The sequence below is a fragment of the Triticum urartu genome, chromosome 4 (genome assembly GCF_003073215.2).
Source record: "Triticum urartu cultivar G1812 chromosome 4, Tu2.1, whole genome shotgun sequence".
Taxonomy (NCBI): Eukaryota; Viridiplantae; Streptophyta; class Magnoliopsida; order Poales; family Poaceae; genus Triticum; species Triticum urartu.
Window position 1 is genome coordinate 63,354,171 of NC_053025.1, and position 25,908 is coordinate 63,380,078.

The following is a 25,908-nucleotide window of genomic DNA, read 5'->3' on the forward strand; positions in this document are numbered from 1 at the left end:
GTTTTGTTTCCGCGAGAGGCACGGTTGTGCTTTCGCGAGAGTCACGGCCGTGCCTCTCGGAAAGGGAAAAACAAAATGCGTTTTCTGTTTTTTTTTCTTTTGTGAGAGTCACGGTTTTGCTTCCGCGAGAGGCACGGTTATGCTTACGCGAAAGTCACGGCCGTGCCTCTCAGAAAGGGAAAAAAATAAGCGTTTTCTGTTTTTTTTTCTTTTGTGAGAGTCACGGTTTTGCTTTCGCGAGAGGCACGGTTGTCTGCTTTCGCGATAGTCACGGCCGTGCCTCTCGGAAACGAAAAAAAGGTGTTTTTTTTCCTTCAACGAGAGTCACGGTTTTGCTTCCACGAGAGGCACGGTTGTGATTTCGCGAGAGGCACGGGCATGCCTCTTTCGGAAAGGGAAAAAAACCGTGTTCCCGGTTCAGTTTTTTGCCCGGTTTTTTTTGTGAAAAAAAAAAGTTCGTCAAAACCTATCAACATGGGATTTAGTTTTGAAAATCTCGAAGCGAGAAATCCAATGATGAAAACGGTTCGAGATTTGGACGCACGGTTTAAGAGATAAAACGTTTTGAATAAACGGATCTACGAAAAAAGATGCGACAAGTGGCGCTCTGTATGTGCGCCACTTGTCACGACCTGGGAAAGTGAAGTGTTTTTTGTAACGAGTACTCTTTAATTAATGATTTCGTCGCAAGAATGATTAGTTTTTGCATTGGGCCTTGTAGTTAGTGGAGGGCCCAGGCCAACAAAAATAGTCAGAACGTGAGACAAAGAGCATGCATTACATTGGGCCCTTTGTATGATGGGCAGTGATCTGCGCCGGCGCACCGGCCCAACGTTTCGGCCGGTCGCGCGCAGGCCGTCAGATCAAATCGCGGAGACCGTCAGATCTAGGCAAAAAACGATTCGCCCAGCTTCCTTCTTCCTCTCGCAGAAACGTTGTCTCCTCCCCCCGAGCGCCGCCGAGACCACGCCATACCGCGCGAGAGAACGGTCGAGCTTGAAGCACCACCGCGGCGTTCCCTCGTCGCCGGTGGGCGCCCTCGCCGGCCTTCTGCGTTTGCCCAAGAACAACGGTCGCCATGGATGCAGCTCCGCCGCCTGCGCTCGTCGGAGATCCGCGCTCGCCATGGATGTAGCTCCTCTGGCCGCGCTCGCCATGGATGCAGCTCCGCTGGCCGCGCTCGCCATGGATGCAGCTTCGCCGTCCGCGCTCGCCATGGATGGATCCAGCCTGCGCACGCCATGGATGCAGCTCCGCCTCGCTGACGATTGACTGGTTCCAGCAAATATAATTGGCGGTTGTAGCATTTTTTGTTGTTCGTAGCAAAATGGAGACATGGTTGCAACAAAAAAGAACGGGTTGTAGCAAAACATTTGCATTCTGAAAAAATGAACGGATGTAACAAAGCCCGTTGCCGGACATAGCAAATACCTATGACAGTTGTAACAAAAAGTCGTCGTCGTCGTCGCGGGTCGCAGCTCGACCATGATGGATGTAGCAAAACATTATGCCGGTTGTAGCAAAAAACGATGCTAGTTGTAGCAAAATCCTGCTACGGTTGCAGCAAAACATCGTTGTCGTTGTCGCGAGGTCCGAGCTCCGCCTGATGGATGTAGCAAAAAGCTTCGCCGGTAGTAGCAAAATTCAACTATGGTTGCAGCTTCCCTTTGTTGTGCAGTGCCATTAAAGCTTTCTATGTCTATGGTTGAAGCTTTTTTGAATGACCGTTGAAGCTTTTTTAGGTGACGGTTGTAACACTTCTATACGCGGGTGGATCCGGGCATGGCGGGCAGGCAGTTATGGCGGGCGGCGAGGGAGCGCCCTGGCCGCCGGCGATGGAGCTTGTGGTGGCCCAGTCGCTGCCCGGGAGGAGGAGGAGGGGAGGGGATGCGCGCCCTTGAAGGCTGTAGGTTGGGGATGGATCTGGCCATGGCAGAGGCAGCCATGGCGGCCGGCGAGGGAGCGCCTGGCCGCCGGCGATGGAGTTCGTAGAGGCCCAGTCGCATCTCGGGGGAGGGAAGGTGCGCGCACGTAGGCTGAAGGTAGGGGATGGAGGCGCGTAAGGAAGGAGGCGGGGATGCGCGGGCGCGTTTGCCAGCGTGGCGTGCGAACCGGCGGAACGGTTCGGCCGGTGCGCCGTTTCTAAACACTTCCCTTGTATGATGTGTGGCTCAGTGGCTGGACGCGCGCACACCGACCGCCAGCGTTGTTGGGCGCTACGCGCGGGAGAGTGAGGGATTTCTTCTATCAGTTTAATACCGAACCGATCGATTTAAATTCGGTTATTACATGTAAAAACCGAATTTAATTGTGGCAGTGTAAAAAACCGAAAATTTGATTTATTCGGTATCAGTATCGGTTCGGCATTCAGTTCCCTAATTACAAGAGTTAAGTTGGGCAAGAACAAGCTCTTGAGCCCAACCGAAGACTGCTTACAGTGGGAAGTAACATATAGTAGTAACTTGCCGATGTTACTAGTTTATATTACTACCTTCATAGTGGGTAGTAACATATGAATGGTATCATGAAAGAGTTTATTTATTAGGCTATAGACTCATTATGCCTTAAAATGTGTGATGTTACAATAACTACCTAAGTTACCACAAACCCCTCTCTTCTCATTAATTAGCTGTCACATAAGCAATCTTGTATTGAAATATGTGATGTTACTAGTTAAGTTACTTCCATTGCGACTTAGTCGAAATACCACACCCGCCTCCCACAATTACCAAACACCTACTCCTCACGCACGCCTGCCTTGCATTTCCACGCCTTCTGCCATAGCTGCAGTTCCTGCACTGCCAAGACTGCCTGCATCGTTCAATGCTTGTCGTCGAACACCCTGGCGCTGCGTTCCTACCACAGCTTGCGAAGTCCGACGGTCAGAATTGTAGCTAGGTCATTTAGCTTAACACATGCTCCTTCTGCCCTTCCATAGCACACCAGCATTCTCTTCCCCTTGCCATGGACTCCTCTCGCATAGACACATTAATTGCATCATAATGTGGTTCGTGGTGGTGGACAGCGCCCGATAGTGCGCATGTACAGGGAGCTGACTTGGTTTGCATTAGGTGCCTTCATGTTGTGCTCTTCTTATCTGCTGCACCTGTTGGTCATATCCGTCCGATTTGGGCTTTTCGGGTCCTGCCGTGTCGTCGGACCGATCGACATCGGTGGCCACAAACATGGCAACGTTCGAGTTTGCTCGGTAGCGACAGTCGGCAGTCACTAGGTTGTATCCTGCCAGCCCACCGGGATAGGCTAGGGAGGCGGGTGTGGGCACTTCCTACCATGGAAGCACCGACCCAAACCCGGTGGCTGATGTCAGGCTAAGAGTGAAGGAGGTGCCTTTCCCTCCTCCTATTGTGGTTGGGTGGCCGTGACGTGGATGATTGGTGGTGTCTGGGGGCATGGATGCCAGGGCGGTGCCCCCAGATGATGGTCTGCATGTTTAGCTCTCCAGCGGGCATCATGGCGGCGGTGGTGCCTATGTCACTTGGTCTTCTGGATGGCGAGAGGTGTAGCGGCGGGTGACTCGGGCACATTTTTTGTCACGGACAATAGCATCGCCCAGATCTAAATTTGATGGCTTGTGCTTGTCAAGGCGGTCTTGGGTGCATCCTGGTGGCACGAGTGAGCTGCCGAATAAAAGCACAAGGCTTTGGTGTCGACGGCGGCGATGCTCACAGGTGTCGTGCTCGTCCTCAGGATGTTGTTGTGGTTCTTTTCTCCGTGACAGTGTTCTAGATGGAGACTTTTATCCGTCTTAGACTCAATAGTGGCGACGCGTAACACCGTTTCCCCTCATGACGGCGCCGTCGTGGAACTTATATGTCCTATGGGGTGTCTTGACGTTGTATTCAGACCTACATGTATTATCTTTTGGCAACGTAGTCATGTGCATTTAGATTGTCCGGCTATTTCGGAATCTACCGTGTAAGAGGGCTTCCTCACCACCTTGCATCATTTTGCCATGTATTTTGGCTTGTGCATTATCTGTTGCGTGAACTGTCGCGTACATTTAGATTGACCACTTATTTAGAGAAGTCAAATTTACAATCGCGGAATACGCCTCGGTGCGCCAATATATATTGTCTGCTGAACTGAAGTAACTACAAGAAAACCGAACTCTTGGTCACATTTGTTGGTCAGATGAGCTCGATTTTCATATCTATGTACAACACACCGAAGACGATGCTTTGGATTATGTTTGGGCCAACGCGAAGCTAGGAGCGGGCTCCAAGTCCTTGACGGCCTTCTTCACCGCCTCGATGTCAATGCCGGCCAGCTTGCCTGTCGCCGACGCGACGACGGTGCAGCTCTTCCTCTCCTCCGCGTACGGCAGGAACAGCCTCGCCTTCGCCTTGGAGGAGAACAGCGCCACACTGAGTAAGAAAACAAGAGATGTCACATGGCGCGTGAGCGGTTCATATTCTGCAGGAACAATCTTGTGAGTCTACCCTACCATGGCTTGTCACGGGCGTTGGCGAGCTGGACGGCGGCGGTGTTGGTCGCCACGACGCCGGCAGAGTCATTGATGAGGCAAGTGAGCTGCGGGGAGTGAATGATCGTAGAAAACAGAGTGTCAAAATGATGATTGATTCGCGGAGGTTGGAATAGATTTATGGTTCTGATCAAGCAGAAGCAGGAGGATGAATGATAACCTACCTGTCCAGGAGTAGTGATGAACAGGTAGGCCGTCTCCTCGCCGACAACCTCCTCGATCTCTTCCCGGTGCTTCTCATGTGGCATCACAAACAGAGGCCTCAGCCCATTGCCTCCGGAGCTGCATGGATGCCAAGACAGAGATCACCGGTCAGGTCAGGACTGCTACGACGATGCCAAGTTGGCTGGAGTTGAATCCAAGCAAGTGCAGAGGCAGAGCGGCTACCTGATCTCCATGGCGATCTCTGCCCAGAGTTCGAGGGGGAGGAGGCAGTCGTCGTCTCCCCGGGACTTCATGTTGGCGACGGAGTCGGATTCTATGCCGTGGATGACGACGTACTTGCCCTTCTCCACGCCCGCGCGGTTGTACTTGTCCTCCACCACCGCCCTCAGCTTCTTGGAGATGGACACCCTGAGCGGCGGCGTCGGCTGCTGCGGCACGCCCTTGGCCGGCCGCCCCAGCCACTCCAGCATGTCCTGGTACCTGATCAAGCGTTTCCATTGCGTCTTTTAGAATTCCTTCTTGATGATTACAGAGGAGGTGACCATCGAGGAGCTCACATGTTGTAGCCGCCGTCGGCGAGGTTGGTGGTCGCCGGCTTGAACATCTCGGTGAGGAACAGCCCGGCGCCGGCACCGTTGACGTTGGGGTAGACGTAGCCGACCTTCTCCCGCGCCGACGACATGAAGAGGAACAGCGCGTGCCCCGTCCCCGCCAGCTTGGTCGACAGGACCATGTCGTAGTACCTATTCTGCCAATCAACCAGCTTCAGTTAGTCTCGACTCTCGAATCGATGAGCCGAACGAGCAGGGCGGCGTACTTTCATGACGCCGAGCTGGTGGGTGTACTCGGCGGGCTCCGGCCACTCGTCGTCGGGGTCGTACACGTTGGCGTACCGCACGTTCTTGCACATCTCGTAGACCTGCTTCCCGCGCGCGGACGCCACCACGTCGACGAGCACGCCGGGGTACCGGTCCTTGAGCATCTGCACCACGGGGAGGAAGAGCACGTTCTCGTACACCCCGCCGGAGACCACGCAGCAGACGCGGCGCACGTCGCCGCGCACCTTGGACGCCAGGCTGTCCAGCTCCGGCATGTACCCCGTGGGGAACCGGAGGAAGCCGTAGGGGTTCTCCGCGTCCTCCGGCGGCCGCGGGTCCTCCTCCTGCTTCCCGCCCGAGTACACGCCCGTGTAGTCGAACTCCTCGTCAGGCCCGTCGTCGAACGGGTCGAGCCACGGGTTCCGCTTCTTGGGCGACGCCGAGGGGGCGCCGCGCGCCAGCCCTGCCCGGCGGTTTGGTAGAAGGTAGCATTGCCGCGTGGTCGACGGCGCGGGCAGCTTCGCCGCCATTGTCGACGTCGGCGCCCGCGTGGCCATCGGCGTCGGCATGGTTGGTGTTTGCATTTGGTCGTGCACTGGTGGTGTGCTGCGATGAGTTGCTTTGGATATCGCTACTGTTTTTTTCGTCCCGTGTGTGGAGGTGGAGGAGGAGAGCGGATGATGGTGGTGGTGTCATTTGGATTTGGATTTTGGTTTCCGATGTGTGGAGGTGGAGGAGATGGGATGATGATGGCGTTATTTGGGCGTGGCTTCCTTGTCCTCTTCCTATGTTTTTGGGGCCGATCCTAGTGAGTGCCTAGGTTGGGGACAGCCCAACTAGTTCCTTTTTCCGGTTTTGGAGGTTCTAGATCCTTTCCAAACCAGTTTTTCTGTTATTACATTTTTCATTTTTTTTCAGTGTCATTTTTATCTCTCATCTTTCATTTTCAAATTCAGGAATATTTTTCAAATTTTGAAACATTTTCGTTTGGTGAAGATTATTTGAAATTTGATCTTATTTTGGAATAATGAACATTTTGTGAAGTTATGGAATATTTTTTCAAATTCGTGAACAATTTCTAAAATCCAGGAACAATTTTCAAAATCATGAAAATTCTTTGAATTCGGAACATTTATCTAAATTCGTGATTGTTTTTTTGACAACTAATTTTTTTTTCCAAATTTGTGAATAACTTTTGAAATATGGGAACAATTTTCAAATAAAATGTCTTTTTTAGAAATCCAGAACATTTTTTCAAGTATGCCAGTATGTTTTTTGAAATCTAGGAAGACATTTCAAATTTTTGAACTCCGGGAATACTTATCAAAATCATGAACATTTTTGTAATTGGGAATATTTTTCAAATTCATGAACAGTCTTTGAAAGGAACATTTTTTCAAATTCATGATTTTTTTCTAAACACGGGAAATGTTTTCAAATACATGAACAAATTGAAATTTGGAACATTTTACAATTCACGAACTTTTTAAAATCCGAAAACAAAAACATTTTTTCAAATGCGTGAACAATTTTTGAATTCAGAACTTTTTTTTTCAAATTGATGAACAGCTTTTAAAATCCGGATATCGCTACTGTTTTTCTCTTCCCATGTGTGGAGGTGGAGGAGAGGGGATGATGGTGGTGTCATTTAGGTGGCGAAGTAGATGTTTTCTGCACCTTCAGACTGGTCCATACTCCCTCCATTCACGAATAAGTGTACATCTAGCTTTTGTCCTAAGTCAAAGATTAAATTTTTTGACAACTTTATAGAAAAGAGTAGTAGTATATATGACATCAAATTGATATATTATGGAAGTACATTTCAAAATGAATCTATCGATACTAATTTAGTGTCATAAATGCTGCTACGTTTCCTTATAAAGTTGGTCAAAGTTTTAAAACTTTGACTTAAGGACAAAACCTAGATGTACACTTATTCACGAACGGAGGGAGTACATGATTTTGGGTTCAAAAGCACAACGCCAAGTGGAGGCCCTTCGGACATGGGGCTTCTCCTGCCACACGAAAACGTTCGTTCTGTTCGATCCCTCCTGTCGAACGAATCGTTCGGTCGAGGGGATCCCAGACCGGAAGTGTTGGTGAACATCGGCGTCTTAAAATCCTAAAATTTCATGTGCATGACTGCGAACCAATCTGTGATTGGATGGTTAGAGAGACAGTGGTATCCCTGGCCCATCAGAGTTCAAATCATGTGTGACTTCGTAAATTTCAAGATAACATGCCGGCTCAGTCTCTCGAAGATGCTCCTAAAAGTAAGATGTCTGTGTATGCATTTATAGGGGTGAGTGTATGCGCGTATGTATGAGCGCTTGCGTCTGTACTAATGTTAAAAGAAAAATCGGGTGCGTGACCATTAGCAAAAGCGATATTTCCTTGAGAAAAAGAGCCATATTTCCTACCCGTAGCACCATATTTGCATTAGAGCATCTTCAATAGCCGCGCAACGCGCCGCGCGCTAAAAGTCGCGATACAGCGTTGGGTTAGCCAGTTTTTGCACGCAGCGGTGCGCTGGTTCCAGGGGCCGCCGCAAATTAAAGCGCGCCCACGCCACTTCAGTAGACGCGCTATATTTCAGTCTTTTCTACTACATATTTGGTTTCGTAGATAGTTCTCCTACTACATATTTGGTTTCGTACATAGTTCTCCTACATATTTTTCTCCCGATACATATTTGGTTTCTTAGATAGTTCTCCTACAACTACTACTTGTCCGACTCGGACTCTGTCTCAGTGATGTCCTCCTCCGACGTCGGAGCGTAGGCGTCAAGGAACCACTCGTCGCCAGAGTTCCACGAGGACGCATCTCCTAGCGCTTGGTTGTATTTAGCGACTGCCTTCCGCGTTCGCTTGTCCTCGCGATAGTCGGCTCGCTCCTTCCTCCTCTTCGCCCTCCTCGTCGTCCTCTGGGCGAAGAACTGTTCCTCGTTGGTGCCTTCCGGAAAGCGATGGCTCCACAGCGCCATGGCTTGCTCGTCCATCTCGGTCAGCCTGAGACGATGCTCCCGTCTCCGGTGCTTGCGATGATCCTCGTCAGTGAGAAGCCGTGGGAAAGGCGCCAACTTATGTGCGTGCTCCTCTTGGGTAACGTAGAAATTTCAAAAAAATTCCTGCGCACACACAAGACCATGGTGATGCATAGCAACGAGAGGGGAGAGTGTAGCCTATGTACCCTCGTAGACCGACAGCGGAAGCGTTATGACAACGCGGTTGATGTAGTCGAACGTCTTCACGGCCCGACCGATTAAGTACCGAAACTACGACACCTCCGAGTTCTAGCACACGTTCAGCTCAATGACGATCCCCGGACTCCGATCCAGCAAAGTGTCGGGGAAGAGTTCCGTCAGCACGACGGTGTGGTGACGATCTTGATGTTCTACTGTCGCAGGGCTTCGCCTAAGCACCACTATAATATTATCAAGGACTATGGTGGAGGGGGGCACCGCACACGGCTAAGAGAACGATCTTGAAGATCAACTTGTGTGTCTAGAGCTGCCCCCTTGCCCCCGTATATAAAGGAGCAAGGGGGGGGTGCGGCCGGCCCTAGGAGGAGGCGTGCCGGAGGAGTCCTACTCCTACCGGGGGTAGGACTCCCCCCTTTCCCTAGTTGGATTAGGACTTGGGGGGAAGGAGGAGAGGGGGGAAAGGAAAGGGGGGGCCGCCCCCCTCCTTGTCCAATTCGGACTTGGGGGGGAGGGGCGCGCGGTAGCCCCTAGGCCTCCTCTCCTCTTCCTCCACTAGGCCCATTAAGGCCCATTAGGTTACCGGGGGGTTCCAGTAACCTCCCGGTACTCCGGTAAAATGCCGATTTCACCCGGAACACTTCCGATGTCCAAACATAGGCTTCCAATATATCAATCTTCATGTCTCGACAATTTCGAGACTCCTCGTCATGTCCGTGATCACATCCGGGACTCCGAACAAACTTTGGTACATTAAAATATATAAACTCATAATGAAACTGTCATCGTAATGTTAAGCGTGCGGACTCTACGGGTTCGAGAACAATGTAGACATGACCGAGACACGTCTCCGGTCAATAACCAATAGCGGAACCTGGATGCTCATATTGGCTCCTACATATTCTACGAAGATCTTTATCGGTCAGACCGCATAACAACATACATTGTTCCCTTTGTCATCGGTATGTTACTTGCCCGAGATTCGATCGTCGATATCTTAATACCTAGTTCAATCTCGTTACCGGCAAGTCTCTTTACTCGTTCCGTAATACATCATCTCACAACTAACTCATTAGTTGTAATGCTTGCAAGGCTTATGTGATGTGCATTACTGAGAGGGCCCAGAGATACCTCTCCGACAATCGGAGTGACAAATCCTAATCTCGAAATACGCCAACCCAACATGTACCTTTGGAGACACCTGTAGAGCTCCTTTATAATCACCCAGTTACGTTGTGACATTTGGTAGCACACAAAGTGTTCCTTTGGCAAACGGGAGTTGCATAATCTCATAGTTATAGGAACATGTATAAGTCATGAAGAAAGCAATAGCAACATACTAAACGATCGGGTGCTAAGCTAATGGAATGGGTCATGTCAATCACATCATTCTCCTAATGATGTGATCCCGTTAATCAAATGACAACACATGTCTATGGTTAGGAAACATAACCATCTTTGATTAACGAGCTAGTCAAGTAGAGGCACACTAGTGACGTTTTAGTTTGTCTATGTATTCACACAAGTATTATGTTTCCGGTTAATACAATTCTAGCATGAATAATAAACATTTATCATGATATAAGGAAATAAATAATAACTTTATTATTGCCTCTAGGGCATATTTCCTTCAGTCTCCCACTTGCACTAGAGTCAATAATCTAGATTACACAGTAATGATTCTAACACCAGTGGAGCTTTGGTGCTGATCATGTTTTGCTCGTGGAAGAGGCTTAGTCAACGGGTCTGCTACATTCAGATCCGTATGTATCTTGCAAATCACTATGTCTCCCACCTGGACTAGATCCCGGATGGAATTGAAGCGTCTCTTGATGTGTTTGGTTCTCTTGTGAAATCTGGATTCCTTTGCCAAGGCAATTGCACCAGTATTGTCACAAAAGATTTTCATTGGACCCGATGCACTAGGTATGACACCTAGATCGGATATGAACTCCTTCATCCAGACTCCTTCGTTTGCTGCTTCCGAAGCAGCTATGTACTCTACTTCACATGTAGATCCCGCCACAACGCTTTGTTTAGAACTGCACCAACTGACAGCTCCACCGTTTAATGTAAACACGTATCCGGTTTGCGATTTAGAATCGTCTGGATCAGTGTCAAAGCTTGCATCAACGTAACCACTTACGATGAGCACTTTGCCACCTCCATATATGAGAAACATATCCTTAGTCCTTTTCAGGTATTTCAGGATGTTCTTGACCGCTGTCCAGTGATCCACTCCTGGATTACTTTGGTACCTCCCTGCTAGACTTATAGCAAGACATACATCAGGTCTGGTACACAGCATTGCATTCATGATAGAGCCTATGGCTGAAGCATAGGGAACATCTTTCATTTTCTCTCTATCTTCTGCAGTGGTCGGGCATTGAGTCTTACTCAATTTCACACCTTGTAACACAAGCAAGAATCCTTTCTTTGCTTGATCCATTTTGAACTTCTTCAAAACTTTGTCAAGGTATGTGCTTTGTGAAAGTCCAATTAAGCGTCTTGATCTATCTCTATAGATCCTAATGCCCAATATGTAAGCAGCTTCACTGAGGTCTTTCATTGAAAAACTCTTATTCAAGTATCCCTTTATGCTATTCAGAAATTCTATATCATTTCCAATTAGTAATATGTCATCTACATATAATATCAGAAATGCTACAGAGCTCCCACTCACTTTCTTGTAAATACAGGCTTCTCCAAAAGTCTGTACAAAACCAAATGCTTTGATCACATTATCAAAGCGTTTATTCCAACTCCGAGAGGCTTGCACCAGTCCATAAATGGATCGCTGGAGCTTGCACACTTTGTTAGCTCCCTTTGGATCGACAAAACCTTCCGGCTGCATCATATACAACTCTTCTTCCAGAAATCCATTCAGGAATGCAGTTTTTACATCCATCTGCCAAATTTCATAATCATAAAATGCGGCAATTGCTAACATGATTCGGACAGACTTAAGCATCGCTACGGGTGAGAAGGTCTCATCATAGTCAATCCCTTGAACTTGTCGAAAACCTTTTGCGACAAGTCGAGCTTTGTACACAGTAACATTATCGTCAGTGTCAGTCTTCTTCTTGAAGATCCATTTATTCTCAATTGCTTGCCGATCTTTGGGCAAGTAAACCAAAGTCCACACTTTGTTCTCATACATGGACCCCCATCTCAGATTTCATGGCTTCAAGCCATTTTGCGGAATCTGGGCTCACCATCGCTTCTTCATAGTTCGTAGGTTCATCATGATCTAGTAGCATGACTTCCAGAACAGGATTACCGTACCACTCTGGTGTGGATCTTACTCTGGTTGATCTATGAGGTTCAGTAGTAACTTGTTCTGAAGTTTCATGATCATCACCATTAGCTTCCTCACTAATTGGTGTAGGTGTCACAGGAACTGGTTTCTGTGATGTACTACTTTCCAATAAGGGAGCAGGTACAGTTACCTCATCAAGTTCTACTTTCCTCCCACTCACTTCTTTCGAGAGAAACTCCTTATCTAAAAAGTTTCCGAATTTAGCAACAAAAGTCTTGCCTTCGGATCTGTGATAGAAGGTGTATCCAATAGTTTTTCCTTTGGATATCCTATGAAGACACATTTCTCTGATTTGGGTTCGAGCTTATCAGGTTGAAGCTTTTTCACATAAGCATCGCAGCCCCAAACTTTCAGAAATGACAACTTTGGTTTCTTGCCAAACCACAGTTCATAAGGCGTCGTCTCAACGGATTTTGATGGTGCCCTATTTAACGTGAATGCGGCCGTCTCTAAAGCATAACCCAAAAACGATAGCGGTAAATCAGTAAGAGACATCATAGATCGCACCATATCTAGTAAAGTACGATTACGACGTTCGAACACACCATTACGCTGTGGTGTTCCGGGTGGCGTGAGTTGGGAAACTATTCCGCATTGTTTCAAATGTACACCAAACTCGTAACTCAAATATTCTCCTCCACGATCAGATCGTAGGAATTTTATTTTCTTGTTACGATGATTTTCAACTTCACTCTAAAATTCTTTGAACTTTTCAAATGTTTCAGACTTGTGTTTCATTAAGTAGATATACCCATATCTGCTTAAGTCATCTGTGAAGGTGAGAAAATAACGATATCCGCCACGAGCCTCAATATTCATCGGACCACATACATCTGTATGTATGATTTCCAACAAATCTATTGCTCTCTCCATAGTACCGGAGAACGGTGTTTTGGTCATCTTGCCCATAAGGCACGGTTCGCAAGTACCAAGTGATTCATAATCAAGTGGTTCCAAAAGTCCATCAATATGGAGTTTCTTCATGCGCTTTACACCGATATGACCTAAACGGCAGTGCCACAAATAAGTTGCACTATCATTATCAACTCTGCATCTTTTGGCTTCAACATTATGAATATGTGTGTCACTACTATCGAGATTTAATAAGAATAGACCACTCTTCAAGGGTGCATGACCATAAAAGATATTACTCATATACATAGAACAACCATTATTCTCTGATTTAAATGAATAACCGTCTCGCATCAAACAAGATCCAGATATAATGTTCATGCTCAACGCTGGCACCAAATAACAATTATTTAGGTCTAATACTAATCCCGAAGGTAGATGTAGAGGTAGCGTGCCGACCGCGATCACATCGACTTTGGAACCATTTCCCACGTGCATCGTCACCTCGTCCTTAGCCAATCTTCGCTTAATCCGTAGTCCCTGTTTCGAGTTGCAAATATTAGCAACAGAACCAGTATCAAATACCCAGGTGCTACTGCGAGCATTAGTAAGGTACACATCAATAACATGTATATCATATATACCTTTGTTCACCTTACCATCCTTCTTATCCGCCAAATACTTGGGGCAGTTCCACTTCCAGTGGCCAGTCTGCTTGCAGTAGAAGCACTCAGTTTCAGGCTTAGGTCCAGATTTGGGTTTGTTCTCCTGAGCAGCAACTTGCTTGCTGTTCTTTTTGAAGTTCCCCTTCTTCTTCCCTTTGCCCTTTTTCTTGAAACTAGTGGTCTTGTTGACCATCAACACTTGATGCTCCTTCTTGATTTCTACTTCCGCAGCTTTCAGCATTGCGAAGAGCTCGGGAATTGTCTTAACCATCCCTTGCATATTATAGTTCATCACAAAGCTCTTGTAGCTAGGTGGAAGTGATTGGAGAATTCTGTCAATGACGCAATCATCTGGAAGATTAACTCCCAATTGAATCAAGTGATTATTATACCCAGACATTTTGAGTATATGCTCACTGACAGAACTGTTCTCCTCCATCTTGCAGCTATAGAACTTATTGGAGACTTCATATCTCTCAATTCGGGCATTTGCTTGAAATATTAACTTCAACTCCTGGAACATCTCATATGCTCCATGACGTTCGAAACGTCGTTGAAGTCCCGATTCTAAGCCGTAAAGCATGGCACACTGAACTATCGGGTAGTCATCAGCTTTGCTCTGCCAGACGTTCATAACATCTGGTGTTGCTCCAGCAGCAGGCCTGGCACCCAGCGGTGCTTCTAGGACGTAATTCTTCTGTGCAGCAACGAGGATAATCCTGAAGTTACAGACCCAGTCCGTGTAATTGCTACCATCATCTTTCAACTTTGCTTTCTCAAGGAACGCAATTAAATTCAACGGAACAACAGCACGGGCCATCTATCTACAATCAAACATAAACAAGCAAGATACTATCAGGTACTAAGTTCATGATAAATTTAAGTTCAATTAATCATATTACTAAAGAACTCCCACTTAGATAGACATCCCTCTAATCCTCTAAGTGATCACGTGATCCAAATCAACTAAACCATGTCCGATCATCACGTGAGATGGAGTAGTTTCATTGGTGAACATCACTATGTTGACCATATCTACTATATGATTCACGCTCGACCTTTCGGTCTTCGTGTTCCGAGGCCATATCTGTTATATGCTAGGCTCGTCAAGTTAAACCTGAGTATTCCGCGTGTGCAACTGTTTTGCACCCGTTGTATTTGAACGTAGAGCCTATCACACCCGATCATCACGTGGTGTCTCAGCACGAAGAACTTTCGCAACGGTGCATACTCAGGGAGAACACTTCTTGATAATTAGTGAGAGATCATCTTAAAATGCTACTGTCAATCAAAGCAAGTTAAGATGCATAAAAGATAAACATCACATGCAATCAATATAAGTGATATGATATGGCCATCATCATCTTGTGCTTGCGATCTCCATCTTCGGAGCACCGTCATGATCACCATCGTCACCGGCGCTACACCTTGATCTCCATCGTAGCATTGTTGTCGTCTCGCCAATCTTATGCTTCTACGACTATTGCTACCGCTTAGTGATAAAGTAAAGCATTACAGGGCGATTGCATTGCATACAATAAAGCGACAACCATATGGCTCCTGCCAGTTGCCGATAACTCGGTTACAAAACATGGTCATCTCATACAATAAAATTTAGCATCATGTCTTGACCATATCACATCACAACATGCCCGGCAAAAACAAGTTAGAAGTCCTCTACTTTGTTTGTTGCATGTTTTACGTGGCTGCTACGGGCTTAAACAAGAACCAATCTTACCTACGCATCAAAAACCACAATGATAGTTTGTCAAGTTGGTGCTGTTTTAACCTTCGCAAGGACCGGGCCTAGCCACACTCGGTTCAACTAAAGTTGGAGAAACTGACACCCGCCAGCCACCTGTGTGCAAAGCACATCGGTAGAACCAGTCTCACGTAAGCGTACGCGTAATCTCGGTCCGGGCCGCTTCATCCAACAATACCGCCGAACCAAAGTATGACATGCTGGTAAGCAGTATGACTTATATCGCCCACAACTCACTAGTGTTCTACTCGTGCACAACATCAACGCATAAAACCAGGCTCGGATGCCACTGTTGGGTAACGTAGTAATTTCAAAAAAAATTCTACGCACACACAAGATCATGGTGATGCATAGCAACGAGAGGGGAGAGTGTAGTCTACGTACCCTCGTAGACCGACAGCGGAAGCGTTATGACAATGCGGTTGATGTAGTCGAACGTCTTCACGGCCCGAAAGATTAAGTACCGAAACTACGGCACCTCCGAGTTCTAGCACACGTTCAGCTCGATGACGATCCCCGGACTCCGATCTAGCAAAGTGTCGGGGAAGAGTTCCGTCAGCACGACGGCGTGGTGACGATCTTGATGTTCTACTGTCGCAGGGCTTCGCCTAAGCACCACTATAATATTATCGAGGACTATGGTGGAGGGGGCACCGCACACGGCTAAGAGAACGATCTTGAAGATCAACATGTGTGTCTAGAGGTGCCCCCCTGCCCCCGTATATAAAGGAGCAAGGGGGGGTGCGGCCGGCCCTAGGAGGAGGCGCGCCGGAGGAGTCCTACTCCTACCGGGAGTAGGACTCCCCCCCTTTCCCTAGTTGGATTAGGACTTGGGGGGGAGGAGGAGAGGGGGGAAAGGAAGGGGGTGGGTCCCCTCCTAGTCCAATTCGGACTTGGGGGGGGAGGGGCGCGCGGCAGCCCCTTGGCCTCCTCTCCTCTTCCTCCACTAGGCCCATTAAGGCCCATTAGGTTACCGGGGGGTTCCGGTAACCTCCCGGTACTCCGGTAAAATGCCGATTTCACTCGGAACACTTCCGATGTCCAAACATAGGCTTCCAATATATCAATCTTCATGTCTCGACCATTTCAAGACTCCTCGTCATGTCCGTGATCACATCTGAGACTCCACACAAACTTCGGTACATCAAAATATATAAACTCATAATGAAACTGTCATCGTAACGTTAAGCGTGCGGACCCTACGGGTTTGAGAACAATGTAGACATGACCGAGACACGTCTCCGGTCAATAACCAATAGCGGAACCTGGATGCTCATATTGGCTCCTACATATTCTACGAAGATCTTTATTGGTCAGACCGCATAACAACATACGTTGTTCCCTTTGTCATCGGTATGTTACTTGCCCGAGATTTGATCGTCGGTATCTTAATACCTAGTTCAATCTCGTTACCGGAAAGTCTCTTTACTCGTTCCGTAATGCATCATCCCGCAACTAACGCATTAGTCATATTGCTTTCAAGGCTTATGGTGATGTGCATTACCGAGAGGGCCCAGAGATACCTCTCTGAGAATCGGAGTGACAAATCCTAATCTCGAAATACGCCAACCCAACATGTGCCTTTGAAGACACCTATAGAGCTCCTTTATAATCACCCAGTTACGTTGTGACGTTTGGTAGCACACAAAGTGTTCCTTCGGCAAACGGGAGTTGCATAATCTCATAGTCATAGGAACATGTATAAGTCATGAAGAAAGCAATAGCAACATACTAAACGATCAGGTGCTAATCTAATGGAATGGGTCATGTCAATCACATCATTCTCCTAATGATGTGATCCCGTTAATCAAATGACAACACATGTCTATGGTTAGGAAACATAACCATCTTTGATTAACGAGCTAGTCAAGTAGAGGCACACTAGTGACGTTTTAGTTTGTCTATGTATTCACACAAGTATTATGTTTCCGGATAATACAATTCTAGCATGCATAATAAACATTTATCATGATATAAGGAAATAAATAATAACTTTATTATTGCCTCTAGGGCATATTTCCTTCAGCTCCCGCGTCGCCACATCGGCGAAGTTCATGTCTTGACGGGACCGCATGAGGCGCCATGCAGCAGCGTCGTACGCGCGGGCGCCCTCCTGGGCGGTGTCGAAGGTTCTGAGACGGAGCTGCATGCCGCCGCCCGACCGAATCTCGGCGGAGTAGGTGCCGAACGGACGCACACGGACGCCGCGGTAGCCCGTACCTCCTCGGCGGCGAGGCGGCATCATGGCGCGGTGGTGGCGTGTCGGCGGCAGAGCGCGACAGGGGGCGATGGAGAGATAGAGAGAGCGGCAAAGGGCGATGGAGAGATGGAGAGAGCGGCGGAGGTGCTACAATTTATAGGCGCGCCGGACCTGACCCGCCAAATGTAGCGCGTGAGCGGCCGCCTTTTGTTGAGCTTGTAATCCTTTGCCCGTTAGGATAATTTGTTTTTCAGTTAGCTCAATAACCGACTCTGTCTCGTGTGCATGTACACGCAGAAGCTGTCTTTGTTTTCAGTTAGTAGCTAGCTAGATTAGTGCGGCCGTTGTGAGCGCATGGGATGGCATGCAGCGTAGGACTCGGCCCGCACTCACCTCGCGCACGACGGGCAACGTGGGATGGCACGTCCGGTAGGCTCGGCAGCGTGGAGGTTTTCCTGTTCCTTAGTTGATGTACGAATAATCTGAAGATTAATGAGAAAAGCTGCAGAACTGTGCGCAGCACAAAACCTCATGTGTGTCTTCGTCTACTTCTCGTTCTCCTCATGATAGCGATCTAGGCCTCGTTGGTGTTCTCTGTTCCAACAAGTGGCATCAGAGCCGCGTTGTTCCTCGGTGACCATGGCCGGCTCGACCTCTCCGGCGAATTTGGCAGCGGCGCGCACTGCAGCCCACCAGGGCGCCGGCAGCGGCAGTGGTGTCGCGCGCTCGCCGACCCCTGACCGCGGTCGTAGCCGCGGTCGTAGCCGCCCCCGCCGGTACGGCAAGGAGGTCGTCGTCCACGAGCGCACGGTCCAGGAGCGTCTCGTCCCGAGCGGCACCACGGTGTGGCCGATGCTCACATCGACAAACTACTTCGAGTGGTCTATGCTGATGCAGATCAACATGGAGGCAAACTTGATGTGGGACGCGGTGGAAGGAAACCCGTCAAGCGTCCCCAACGACAAGTCGGTGCTGGCGACCATCCTGTGATCCGTTCCGCCGGAGATGGTGGGCACGATCATGGTGAAGAAGACCGTGAAGAAGGCATGGGATACGATCAAGACCATGCGGATGGGAGTCATGCGCGTGCGCGAGGCCACGGCGCAACGGCTGCGCTCCGAGTTCGAGGGGATCACGTTCCGCGACGGCGAGACACTCGACGCGTTTGGCATGAGGATCACCTCGCTCATCAACAATCTGCGCTCGCTCGGCGACACCATGGACGAGGTGAGAGTGGTTCAGAAGTTCCTACGCGTCGTCCCGCCTCGCTACATGCAGATCGCCCTCGCCATCGAGACGATGCTCGACCTCAACACGCTCTCAGTTGAGGAGCTCGTCGGCCATCTGTGCTCCGCGGAGGAGCGCTATCTCACCAACGATCAAGGTGGAGGCGGCGGGCCCCAGCTGCTGATGACGGAGGCACAGTGGAACGCGTGCAAGAACCAGCGCGTCCAAGGCCAGGGCGGCAGCCAGAACGACGGCCACGGTAGCTCCGGTGGGCCAGGCGGGTCCGGTGGGCCAGGCGGCGGCTCGAATCGTCGCTGCGGCAAGCCTCGTCGGGGCGGCGGTCAGGGCGGCGGCGGAAACGACGGCCGCAACGGCTCGCCGAATGGGGAACGCGACATGTCTCAGGTGAAGTGCTACAACTGCAACAAACCTGGGCATTTCTCGAAGCACTGCACCGAGCTTCGTCGTGAACGCAAGGATCAGGCGAACCTTGCGGTCGCGGGCAACCAGGACGACGAGGCGGCACTTCTGCTCGCCACAGTCACCGCGCTCACTGTCACTACCGAGCGCCCGGTCGAGCGGGTTCTTCTCAATGAGGAACGCTCCCAGGCGCGTGCTGCCCAGGAGGGTGGCACCTGCGACACCTCCTGGTACCTGGACACCGGGGCGAGCAACCACATGTCCGGTCGCCGCGAGATCTTCTCCAAGCTTGACGTGGGAGCGCGGGGGACCGTGAAGCTCGGTGACGGGTCCAGTGTGCAGATCGAGGGGAGAGGGACGATCCTCTTCGAGTGCCGCAGCGGTGAGCATCTGACGCTCGCTGAGGTATACTACATACCCCGTTTGTGCAACAACATCTTGAGCATCGGTCAGATGGATGAGCTCGGCTGTGAGACGGTGATCCACGATGGGGTCCTTCGCCTCCGCAATCCGGACGGGCGCTGCTCGCCCGCGTGGCATGCAACACGGGGCGCCTCTACGTACTCCCCCTAGTGCTAACCAAGCCGGTGTGCCTGCTGGCGAGCGGTGATGACACGGCGTGGCTGTGGCATTCGCGCTATGGCCACTGAACATCAGGGTGCTGCGCGATCTCATGCGCCTAGATATGGCGAATGGCGTGCCCCTCGTCGACCGCGGCGACCAGTACTGTGACGGATGCGCCCTGGGCAAGCAGCACCGACTCCCGTTCCCGCAGGCCTCGCCGTACCGCGTGGATCACGCGCTCGAGCTCGTCCACACGGACCTCTATGGGCCGATCAAGCCGGCAACGACCGGAGGTAATCGTTCTTTCCTGCTGGTTGTCGATGATCACTCACGATACATGTGGCTGGAGGTGATCAAATCAAAAGACGAGGCGTTTCAACGCTTCAAGAAGATCAAGGCTCTTGCAGAGGCCGAATCTGGACGCCGGCTCATGGCGTTCCGCTCCGATCGGGGCGGCGAGTTCAATTCCACTGAATTTCGTCTGTACTGCGATGATGGAGGGATCAAGCACGGCACCACCGCGCCATACACGCCGCAGCAAAACGGCGTGGTCGAGAGGCGCAACCAGACCGTGGTGGAGATGGCACGGTGTCTTCTTAAGAGCATGGCCGTGCCCGCCATGTTCTGGGGCGACGCGGTCAAGACCGCGGTGTACCTGCTCAATCGACCCCCCACGCGCAGCGTCGACGGGCAGACTCCGTACGAAGCGTGGTACAAGAAGAAGTCGGCGGTCCATCACCTGCGCACCTTCGGGTGCACCGCACACGTCAAGCGGATCGGCCCCGGCATCGATAAACTGGCCGATCGCTGACGTTGATGATTTTCATTGGGTACGCAGAAGGAGCTAAGGCGTACAGGGTGTTTGATCCAGCCACGAACAAGGTGCACGTCATGCGCGACGTCGTTTTTGAAGAACGGAGGAAGTGGGACTGGACGCCGGCCCCAGGTGCTGCGGCGACCCCCATCGACGAACACTTTGTGGTCGTCTACAACGACGAACAGAGCGTCGACGTGCGGTCTGCCTCGTCGAGCTCAGACGGGTCGTCCACGGCATCCTCTTCATCGAGCTCTTCCGCATCGAGGGGCTGTCCGGCTACACCAACAACGCCAGCGTGCTCTCCAGCCCCTGATGACGATGGTTGGGCTACGCCGCCCAGTGACGACTGGGAGCGGCTGATGACCCACAAGTATAGGGGATCTATCGTAGTCCTTTCGATAAGTAAGAGTGTCGAACCCAACGAGGAGCAGAAGGAAATTATAAGCGGTTTTCAGCAAGGTATTCTCTGCAAGTACTGAAATAAGTGGTAACAGATAGTTTTGTGATAGTATAAATTGTAACAAGAAACAAGTGTAAATAAAGTGCAGCAAGATGGCCCAATCCTTTTGTAGCAAAGGACAAGCCGGAACAAACTCTTATAATAGGAAAAGCGCTCCCGAGGACACATGGGAATATCATCAAGCTAGTTTTCATCACGTTCATATGATTCGCGTTCGGTACTTTGATAATTTGATATGTGGGTGGACCGGTGCTTGGGTGTTGTTCTTACTTGAACAAACATCCCACTTATGATTAACCTCTATTGCAAGAATCCGCAACTACAACAAAAGTATTAAGGTAAACCTAACCATAGCATGAAACATATGGATCCAAATCAGCCCCTTACGAAGCAACGCATAAACTAGGGTTTAAGCTTCTGTCACTCTAGCAACCCATCATCTACTTATTACTTCCCAATGCCTTCCTCTAGGCCCCAATAATGGTGAAGTGTTATGTAGTCGACGTTCACATAACACCACTAGAGGCTAGACAACATACATCTTATCAAAATATCAAACGAATACCAAATTCACATGACTACTAATAGCAAGACTTCTCCCTTGTCCTCAGGAACAAACGTAATTACTCACAAAGCATATTCATGTTCATAATCAAAGGGGTAATAATATGCATATAGGATCTGAACATATGATCTTCCACCAATTAAACCAACTGGCATCAACTACAAGGAGTAATCAACACTACTAGCAACCTACTAGCACCAATCCCGGACTTTGAGACAAGAATTGGATACAAGAGATGAACTAGTGTTTGGAGATAAGATGGTGCTAGTGAAGATGTTGATGGAGATTGCCCTCTCCCGATGAGAGGAGTGTTGGTGATGACGATGGTGATGATTTCCCCCTCCGGGAGGGAAGTATCCCCGACAGAACAGCTCTGCCGGAGCTCTAGATTGGATCCGCCAAGGTTCCGCCTCGTGGCGGCGGAGTCTCATCCCGAAAAGTTCCTCACGATTTTTTTCTCATCGGAAGACTTCATATAGGACAAGATGGACGTCGGAGAGCCACCAGGGGGCCCACGAGGTAGGGGGCGCGCCCTAGGGGGGTGGCGTCCCCCACCCTCGTGAGCAGGGTGTGGGCCCCCTGGCCTTCATCTTTGGCGTGGATTTTTCTTTATTTATTTTAAGATGTTCCGTGGAGTTTCAGGACTTTTGGAGTTGCGCAGAATAGGTCTCTAATATTTGCTCCTTTTCCAACCCAGAATTCCAGCCGGAATTCTCCCTCCTTATGTAAACCTTGTAAAATAAGAGAGAATAGCCATAAGTATTGTGACATAAAGTGAAATAACAGTCCATAATGCAATAAATATCGATATAAAAGCATGATGCAAAATGGACGTATCAACTCCCCCAAGCTTAGACCTCGCTTGTTCTCAAGCGAAAAGCCGATAACAATAAGTATGTCCTCATGTTTAGAGGTAGAGGCGTCGATAAAATACGAACATGAAGGCATCATGATTATTCTCATAACAGCAACATAAATAGATTTTGTCATATGATTACTTATGTTCAAGTGATGATCTATTCACAATGCAAAAGTATAAATCATAAACCTTATTGGGCTCCGACAAACTATAATCTCAGTCATTGAAGCAATTGCAATTTATCATAACATCGGAAAGAGTCTATGTCAGAGCTAAAAAGCAAGTCCACATACTCAACTATCATTTAGTCCTCCATAATTGCTAACACTCACGCAATACTTGTGGTTACGGAGTTTTAATCGGACACAGAGAAAGATAGGGGCTTATAGTTTTTCCCCACAACCTTTTACCTCAAGGGTAATGTCAACAATAATGGTTCATGCTCCTCTACATCCAATTAGATATATATATCATGTTCTTTCCAACATGCTGAGCTTGCCAAAGGATAAAATGAAAAGGAAAAGGTGAAAATCACCATGACTCTTGCATAAGGTAGAAGATAATAATAAAGGATAGGCCCTTCGCAGAGGGAAGCAGAGGTTGCCATGCGCTTTATGGTTGGATGCATAAAATCTCAATGCGAAAGAACGTCACTTTATATTGCCCCTTGTGATATGAACCTTTATTATGCAATTCGTCGCTTTTATTACTTCCACATCACAAGATTGTATAAAGCTTATTTCTCCCACACCAATCAATCATACATATTTAGAGCAATTTTTATTGCTTTGCACCGATGACAACTTACTTGAAGGATCTTACTCAATCCATAGGTAGATATGGTGGACTCTCATGGCAAAACTGGTTTAAGGGTATTTGGAAGCACAAGTAGTATTTCTACTTGGTGCTGAGAATTTGGCTAGCATGAGGGGGAAAGGCAAGCTCAACAAGTTAGAGCATCCATGACATCATACTTTATCTCAGATATAAGAAAGACATAACTCATTACGTTGTCTTCCTTGTCCAGCATAAACTCTTTAGCATGTCATATTTTAATGAGTGCTCCCAATCATAAAAGATGTCAATGATAATATATCTATATGTGAAAACCTCTCTTTCCTTATTACTTCCTATTAATTGCAACAATGACCAAAGCTGTGTCTGCCAACTCCCAATAACTTTTAATCATCATACTCTTTCTATGTGAAGTCATTACTCTCAATAAGATCAATATGAAATTTTTGTTTCTTTTTGTTCTTTTTCTCTTTTCTTTTATTCACCCAAGATCATGGAAAAATAATCAAGCCCTTGACTCAACACTAATCTTTATTATATATAACTCACAGACTCGATTACAAAGAGAGATCATAAAGCAAAACTCAAAACTAGATCATGCCATAAACTTTATTCTACTGGATCAAGATACTACTAAATAGGATCGAACTAAGAAAAACGATAAAGATAGGAGTTGTGATGGTGATACGATACCGGGGCACCTCCCCCAAGCTTGGCAGTTGCCAAGGGGAGTGCCCATACCCATGTGATTATATCTCCTTTGTCGGTGAAGAAGGTGGTGGTGATGTTGGCTTAGTTGATGGCTTAGGCTTCTCCCTTAATTTGCGCTTGAGGACGGCATTTTGATCCCTCAGATCATCAATCTCCCACTCGAGGGTTAATATCTTTTTGCATAGGTCCTGCTTATTTTCCTGCAAGAGACGAAAAGGGATAAACTCAAACTTGGGTTTCTTTACCCTATCAGGGAGACTTGACTTTTTGAACTCCACGTGCATGTCCCCAGGTTGAGGTAATGGTGCTTCATCTTCATCTAAGCTCGTCTCCTCCTTCCCCTTGGGTTCATAGTCCTCTTCTTCCTCCGTGGTCCATCCATCGTGTTCCACATCTCCATAGACCTTTGGATTTGCTAAGTAATCATCCACATAGCTTTCTCCTTTCGAATCCTGGGAAGACATGTTGATTTAATCTGCAACGGGACAGCTCGAAACGAAAACAGACGATATTTGCGTGATACGGGAGTCAAAACCTTCGGGAGAATATATAATGATTTTTTACCGACCAAAATACGTAACGTGCAAGAAAACGGAGTCCGGAAGGCACACGAGGTGCTCACGAGGTAGGGGGCGCGCCCAGGGGGGTAGGGCGCACCCACCACCCTCGTGGGGCCCTCGTGTCCTTCCCAGACCGCTACTTATTTTTCTATTTTTCTAAATATTCCAAAACAGAGAAATATTGCCTTAAAAATTGTTTTGGAGTCGGTTTGCTTACCATACCACATACCTATTCCTTTTCGGAGTCTGAAACGTTTCGGAAAGTGTCCATTATGTATTCCTCCGGGGTTACGGTTTCAATAATATTGGTTTCAACATTTATGGGATTACCTGAGATATAATGTTTGATTCTTTGACCGTTTACCACTTTCGGATTTGTGCCCTCGAAGTTGTTGATTTTTATGGCACCGGAACGATAGACCTCTTCGATAACATAGGGGCCTTCCCATTTAGAGAGAAGTTTTCCTGCAAAAAATCTTAAACGAGAGTTGTATAGCAATACATAATCACCTACATTAAACTCACGCTTTTGTATCCTTTTGTCATGCCATCTTTTAACCTTTTCTTTAAACAACTTGGCATTTTCATAAGCTTGGGTTCTCCATTCATCAAGTGAGCTAATATCAAATAACCTCTTCTCAGCGACAAGTTTAAAATCATAATTAAGCTCTTTAATAGCCCAATATGCCTTATGTTCAAGTTCGAGGGGTAAGTGACATGCTTTTCCATAGACCATTTTATACAGAGACATACACATAGGATTTTTGTATGCAGTTCTATAAGCCCATAATGCGTCGTCAAGTTTCTTGGACCAATTCTTTCTAGACCTATTAACAGTCTTTTGCAAAATTAATTTGAGCTCTCTATTTCTCAACTCTACTTGACCACTAGACTGTGGGTGATAAGGAGATGCAATTCTATGATTAACATCATATTTAGCAAGCATTTTACGGAAAGCACCATGAATAAAGTGTGAACCACCATCAGTCATTAAATATCTAGGGACTCCAAACCTCGGGAAAATAACTTCCTTAAGGGGTTGTTTGGATAGCTAGATTATAGGGAACTGGTTTTCGTTAGATTCGATTTCTGGTATAACTACCAAAAACCTTGTTTGGATTATCTAATCAAACCTTGGATATATAAAACTGAGTTTTCCGAAAGCCCAAAAACCCGGTTTATAGAAAGACGACTAATCGACATTTTTGTATAAACTGGTTTTCTGTATAGCCATCGAAGGAGAGAAGTTAAACACGTAGCGCCGCGAAATAATCTCCATGCATGGCAAGAGATCCATGACCGCGCCATCAACGAGTTCGCCGTCGCTCCGGACCGGACGTTGACGTGCCGTTCTGGTGAGCTCCCGGCCAGGAGGAGTAGTAGGCTAGTAGCCGACGTGCGGCAGAGGCGTTGTCCATTCCATTATCAATTCGTCGAGACTCGACA

General features: G+C 48.1%; 1 protein-coding gene across 1 annotated transcript; it reads right to left on the minus strand.

Moving 5' to 3' along the window:
• Window positions 1-4,052: 4,052 nt before the first annotated feature.
• LOC125550682 (photosynthetic NDH subunit of subcomplex B 1, chloroplastic) lies at window positions 4,053-6,197 on the minus strand. The gene is made up of 6 exons (XM_048713734.1): window positions 5,487-6,197; window positions 5,227-5,417; window positions 4,892-5,149; window positions 4,669-4,786; window positions 4,466-4,551; window positions 4,053-4,385 (listed from the first exon to the last, which is right to left on the minus strand). Exons 1-6 carry the CDS (start codon window positions 6,069-6,071, stop codon window positions 4,205-4,207), a joined length of 1,419 nt encoding a protein of 472 aa, XP_048569691.1. The 5' UTR covers window positions 6,072-6,197; the 3' UTR covers window positions 4,053-4,204.
• Window positions 6,198-25,908: the final 19,711 nt, after the last annotated feature.

What these genes read in the sequence shown, in the direction of transcription:
- LOC125550682 (XM_048713734.1), bottom strand. Translation starts at nt 6,071, where the DNA reads ATGCAAACACCAACCATGCCGACGCCGATGGCCACGCGGGCGCCGACG. An exon ending in GAGATCGCCATGGAGATCAG is followed by an intron (nt 4,787 to 4,891) that starts GTAGCCGCTCTG and finishes GCATCCATGCAG; the next exon opens with CTCCGGAGGCAATGGGCTGA. An exon ending in AACGCCCGTGACAAGCCATG is followed by an intron (nt 4,386 to 4,465) that starts GTAGGGTAGACT and finishes TTTCTTACTCAG; the next exon opens with TGTGGCGCTGTTCTCCTCCA.